Raw genomic sequence first — 6,230 nt, 5'->3', positions numbered from 1 at the left:
ATAAATATTAATTAGTAGATTTATATTTAAAATAATAGTATTAATCTTGAAATTAACTTAATTATAAAAAAAATAAATTTAAAATTTAAAATATAAATAATTATTATACATATTTATAAAATTAAATATTAAATAAATAAAATTGATTTAATTTAAAAAAACATAACATTTGACATTCATAAAAAAAAATTATACAAGTTCAGTTTTATAATAGGTATTTTATTTATTTTCATTTAAAAAATAATTTTATAAATTTTAAAACAAAATTATATAAAATTTAAAAAATACATTTATATAAAAATGATATAAAAATTATTATTATATTTTATAAAAATTGATAAAAAAATCTATTAATTAAAAATAAATAAATACTTTTAATTTATTTAAAAAAAAAACATAGTAATTTATTATTTAGTATATTGTATATAAATTAAATATTAATATATTTTTAATTTAATTAAGTTAAATCAAATATTCAAAAATATAATTTTAGCTAATATTATAAATTTCCAAAAAAAAATAGATAAGGAAAATAATGATGTATTTGTATAGAAAAATATTCTAATAGTTGATGTGAAGAATAAAAAAATGATCAATAACATACACAACATAAAATGAAAATAAATATAGGAAAAATTGTAATAAAAAGAAAAATAGATTATTATTAAGAAATATTATAATAATCTAATAGATTATTTATATAAAAAATTAATAAATAACTTATTTTAATTACTAAATTAAATAAAATAAAATATTAATTCAAGCTAAAATTAAAAGAAATACATTTAATAGATATATATAAAATAAACTGAAAAAAAAAAAATATATCATTATTAGATAACGAATTAAGTTTATAAAAAAATATTATTAAAAAAAAACGTGAATATATTTTATATTAATGCTTGAAAAAACTTAAATAAATTTAAATTAAAACTGTATACTTAAAAAAAAAAAAAACATATAAATAATAAATTACTTAGTTTAATAAATATTTAAAAAATAAAATTTATATAAAAAATAAAGATAAATGAATAAAAAAATAATAATAGCATTGTTAGTTGCCCTTTTAGTTTTATAAATATAAACAAAAGTGAGCGTAAATAATTTTAGTAAAATGAATAATAGTAAATAAAAAAAAAATATATATATAACTAATAAAATAAATTAGTAAAATTAAGAAGATTATAAGAAAATAATGATAATAAAGAAAATGGAGTTGAAAATAATAATATAGATATTGCTTAATAATAATAAACAGCAAATGTAGATCCTGTAGCTGAAAAAGAACCAATTAAAGATGATATTTAAGAAAAAGATAAAGGATAAAACGACGAAACAGTGTCTAAAGAAGAATAAAGACTTAAAGACGAAGAAGAATAAAGACTTAAAGACGAAGAAGAATAAAGACTCAAAGACGAAGAAGAATAAAAACGCAAAGATGAAGAATAAAGACTTAAAGACGAAGAAGAATAAAAACATAAAGACGAAGAAGAATAAAGACTTAAAGACGAAGAAGAATAAAGACATAAAGACGAAGAAGAATAAAGACTTAAAGACGAAGAAGAATAAAGACTTAAAGACGAAGAAGAATAAAGACTTAAAGACGAAGAAGAATAAAAACGTAAAGATGAAGAATAAAGACTTAAAGAAGAAGAAAGAATAAAGACTTAAGGACGAAGAAGAATAAAGACTTAAAGACGAAGAATAAAAACTTAAAGACGAAGAAGAATAAAAACGTAAAGATGAAGAATAAAGACTTAAAGACGAAGAAGAATAAAAACTTAAAGAAGAAGAAGAATAAAGACTTAAAGACGAAGAAGAATAAAAACGTAAAGATGAAGAATAAAGACTTAAAGACGAAGAAGAATAAAGACTTAAAGACGAAGAAGAATAAAGACTTAAAGATGAAGAATAAAGACTTAAAGACGAAGAAGAATAAAAACTTAAAGACGAAGAAGAATAAAGACTTAAAGACGAAGAAGAATAAAGACGTAAAGATGAAGAATAAAGACTTAAAGACGAAGAAGAATAAAGACTTAAAGACGAAGAAGAATAAAGACTTAAAGACGAAGAAGAATAAAGACTTAAAGACGAAGAAGAATAAAGACTTAAAGACGAAGAAGAATAAAAACTTAAAGACGAAGAATAAAGACTTAAAGACGAAGAAGAATAAAGACGTAAAGATGAAGAAGAATAAAAACGTAAAGATGAAGAATAAAGACTTAAAGACGAAGAAGAATAAAGACTTAAAGACGAAGAAGAATAAAAACGTAAAGATGAAGAATAAAGACTTAAAGACGAAGAAGAATAAAAACGTAAAGATGAAGAAGAATAAAAACGTAAAGATGAAGAATAAAAACATAAAGAAGAAGAAGAATAAAGACTTAAAGACGAAGAAGAATAAAAACGTAAAGATGAAGAATAAAGACTTAAAGACGAAGAAGAATAAAAACATAAAGAAGAAGAAGAATAAAGACTTAAAGACGAAGAAGAATAAAAACGTAAAGATGAAGAATAAAGACTTAAAGACGAAGAAGAATAAAGACTTAAAGACGAAGAAGAATAAAAACGTAAAGATGAAGAATAAAGACTTAAAGACGAAGAAGAATAAAAACGTAAAGATGAAGAAGAATAAAAACGTAAAGATGAAGAATAAAAACATAAAGAAGAAGAAGAATAAAGACTTAAAGACGAAGAAGAATAAAAACGTAAAGATGAAGAATAAAGACTTAAAGACGAAGAAGAATAAAAACATAAAGAAGAAGAAGAATAAAGACTTAAAGACGAAGAAGAATAAAAACGTAAAGATGAAGAAGAATAAAAACGTAAAGACGAAGAAGAATAAAAACATAAAGAAGAAGAAGAATAAAGACTTAAAGACGAAGAAGAATAAAAACGTAAAGATAAAGAATAAAGACTTAAAGACGAAGAAGAATAAAGACTTAAAGACGAAGAAGAATAAAAACGTAAAGATGAAGAATAAAGACTTAAAGACGAAGAAGAATAAAAACGTAAAGATGAAGAAGAATAAAAACGTAAAGATGAAGAATAAAGACTTAAAGACGAAGAAGAATAAAAACATAAAGAAGAAGAAGAATAAAGACTTAAAGACGAAGAAGAATAAAAACGTAAAGATGAAGAATAAAGACTTAAAGACGAAGAAGAATAAAGACTTAAAGACGAAGAAGAATAAAAACGTAAAGATGAAGAATAAAGACTTAAAGACGAAGAAGAATAAAAACGTAAAGATGAAGAAGAATAAAAACGTAAAGATGAAGAATAAAAACATAAAGAAGAAGAAGAATAAAGACTTAAAGACGAAGAAGAATAAAAACGTAAAGATAGAAGAATAAAGACTTAAAGACGAAGAAGAATAAAAACATAAAGAAGAAGAAGAATAAAAACGTCTTGAAGAATAACAAAATAAGAATAATATGTTGAATTTTCCGATTGTGATAGAGATTTATATTAATAAATTAAAAATATTGTAGTAGTAACTAATTCATCTTCTAAATTAGTTGGTAATGTGTAATAATTATATATTCTTATTGACTTCGAGTTTAATCGTACAACAATTGACGAAATTTGTTAATAATCTTTATCTGCTAAATTATTAATTGAATAAAACGAATAAGATGGATATTAACCATTCTCCACTAATTACGTAAAACGTAATAATGTATAATAATTATTAGTTTCTCTTCCTTTATCTTAAATTTATAATTATGCCTACTCCACCAATGTTAAAGGAAGTCAAACTTACTAAGTACTTAATTTTGCTTTGGACTTAGGAAACTCAAGAGGAGTTCTCAAATAAATATAATTCTAAATCACTGTATACACAAACAGAAATGTCATTGAAACTTTTTCTTTAAATGTTACTAAATAAATAACTGATATTTGTGATAAAGAAGGCACCTAATCTTCTCAATGTTAAGTTATTGTTGATTTAGATACTTAATCATAAATTTGTTCTGATGAAAGTTGTAAAACTATTAGAGCTGACACAGTCTTTAATATTTATGATAAATTATACACTAAAGTTTGGTTTATTGACAGCACTTTAAGTAAAAAACTCACTCTTAATAGAGTCCTTTACAAAAGCGAAAGCAGTGTGCTTAACCTCACCAAAATGACTACTGTTATCAATTAAAAAAATCCAGGAGTTATTATTCTTGCTATTGAATTGGTTGAACCTTCTCTTAATGCAATTGTTTAAATTTAATTTACTATCGAAGCTGTTAATAAGAATGTCAGAACCTTAGCCAATAATGATTCTAATAAATCATCTCTCAAGAACTTTGAAGTCTAAGTTATTGGTAGTACTACTAAATCTTAAAATGCTGAATCAGAATTAACTACATAAAAATCTAGTTTCGCTTAATAATTATTTGTCTCAGTATGCTTAGTTCTCATTTCATTATTGATATGATTTTATATTATATTTAAATATATTATTCATTTATTTTTCATATATGTCTCTATATATGATTTTTAATTATAACACTAGTTTTTTTAAACAAAAATAATACATAATTTTAAATAAAAATATAATTATGTATTAGAATTCATTAATTATAAATATTATTTTATATTATCTTTTATATTTATAAAAACATTAAATATATACTTGAATAAATATGAATATTTTTAATTAAAAACATAAACTCTATAAATATTAGTAAATAAAATATATATTCCAAAAAAACTGTTTAACTATAATTAAAAGATAATTTTTTTTTTTTTTAAATTATTTATATTATTTCTTATTATTTAACATATGATTAATTTGATTTATTATTGTAAATGAAGTAAAAAAAAAAATTAAAATTATATAAAAAAATATTATATTAGAAATTATAGAAATTATTTTTAAAGTTTTACTTATAAACATCAAATTTTTTTATATGAATCAAATGAAAATACTCAAGATAAGATTATTATTATTTTTTCAACATCTATTTAATAAATAAAATATTCAATTTAATAATTATTTTATTTAAAAAATTAATTTAGTGATAAAGTTTTTATTAATTAAAATGAAAAGTTTATTAATATATTTAAAAAAAGAATTATTTATCAATTTAATCAGTAATAAATCAAATTAACTAATATAAAGGTATCAAATATACTAAAAATTAAAATTTATAATATAATTTGAACTGAAATTTAAAATAAAAATAAAGTTTTTAAAAAATTATATATATTTACATAAAAAAATTAATAATTTAATTAAAAGCTATACTTATTATATTATAATTTATAAATTTTAGACAAAAAATTAAAAATTTTAACATTTAATAAAAATACTAAAATATAAGAAATTATAAATAAGATATAATAAATATTTATTTTTTGTATATCATAAAATAAAATTATAAATATTAAAAAGGAATTGTTTTTAGGCTTATTTTATGAAATTAAATCGTAAAAATATTAAAAGCAGTAATAAAATTTCTTCCTTTTTTAAATAAAACATATTTTTTTTTTTATAAATCATAAAAAAATAATAAATATATATTCATTTATTTTAATATATGTAAGTATTAAATTATATATTTAATTTATTTAAAAAAAAAAGATAAAAAAAAATGGAAGAAAAAAAAAATAACTAAATGAAAATTTTAAATCCTTTAGAAAAATTACTTTTCAAAAAAGTTCAAATAGTTACTTCAGATGGCAGAATATTAGTTGGTAAATAAAAAGTAACTAAAAATAATAACTTTATAAATTAATAAAAAAAGGTATTTTAAAAGGTCTTGATTAAGCACTAAATTCAGTATTATCTGAATGTACCGAAAGAGTTTATTCATTAGAATAAGGAGTATAATTTAATAAAATTGGTTTATATGTTTTAAGAGGGGATAATGTATGTTTAATAGGAGAATTAGATGAAGATATTGAATAAAATATAGCATATGAGAATGTCAAATGTGCACCTTTGCGTCCTATTACTAATTGAAAATATTTTTGTATAAAAAAGTTTATTAATAAAAGCATTTATATATATATTAATTAATTCTAGTTTTTTTTTACAAATAGATTTAGCACACGAAAAAAATAAAAAATTAAAAATATATATAATCTAAACTATTTTTTTTAATTATTATATTTAAGTGAAAGAAAATTCAATTTCATTAAATAAAATAAATTAATCAAATAATCAGAACTTTTTTTTATATACAATTTATAATAAAGTGATAATTAATTATATATAAATGAAGTTTTTA

The 6,230-nt window shown here is 19.1% G+C and overlaps 3 protein-coding genes across 3 annotated transcripts, besides 2 other annotated features; 2 read left to right on the top strand and 1 right to left on the bottom strand. All coding sequences in view use genetic code 6, as the record gives it.

Moving 5' to 3' along the window:
* Positions 1–232: 232 nt before the first annotated feature.
* Positions 233–299: a microsatellite.
* Positions 300–1,084: 785 nt separating this feature from the next.
* Positions 1,085–3,412, top strand: IMG5_189860 (hypothetical protein; the record flags this gene model as incomplete). The annotated part of the gene is made up of 2 exons (XM_004025159.1): positions 1,085–1,124; positions 1,169–3,412. The coding sequence occupies exon 2, from the start codon at positions 1,196–1,198 to the stop codon at positions 3,410–3,412; it is 2,217 nt and encodes a 738-aa protein (XP_004025208.1). The 5' UTR covers positions 1,085–1,124; positions 1,169–1,195.
* Positions 1,346–3,402: a microsatellite.
* A 7-nt stretch (positions 3,413–3,419) lies between the features above and the next one.
* On the bottom strand, positions 3,420–4,466 carry IMG5_189850 (hypothetical protein). The gene has a single exon (XM_004025158.1). It carries the CDS (start codon positions 4,414–4,416, stop codon positions 3,928–3,930), a length of 489 nt encoding a protein of 162 aa, XP_004025207.1. The 5' UTR covers positions 4,417–4,466; the 3' UTR covers positions 3,420–3,927.
* Positions 4,467–5,591: 1,125 nt separating this feature from the next.
* Positions 5,592–5,962, top strand: IMG5_189840 (U6 snRNA-associated SM protein LSM8, putative; the record flags this gene model as incomplete). The annotated part of the gene is made up of 2 exons (XM_004025157.1): positions 5,592–5,694; positions 5,745–5,962. The coding sequence occupies 2 exons, from the start codon at positions 5,592–5,594 to the stop codon at positions 5,960–5,962; spliced, it is 321 nt and encodes a 106-aa protein (XP_004025206.1).
* Between the last annotated feature and the right edge of the window lie 268 nt (positions 5,963–6,230).

This window comes from Ichthyophthirius multifiliis (genome assembly GCF_000220395.1).
Source record: "Ichthyophthirius multifiliis unplaced genomic scaffold scaff_1120509251365, whole genome shotgun sequence".
Lineage (NCBI taxonomy): Eukaryota > Ciliophora > Oligohymenophorea > Hymenostomatida > Ichthyophthirius > Ichthyophthirius multifiliis.
This window is presented reverse-complemented; position numbering and strand designations above follow the sequence as displayed.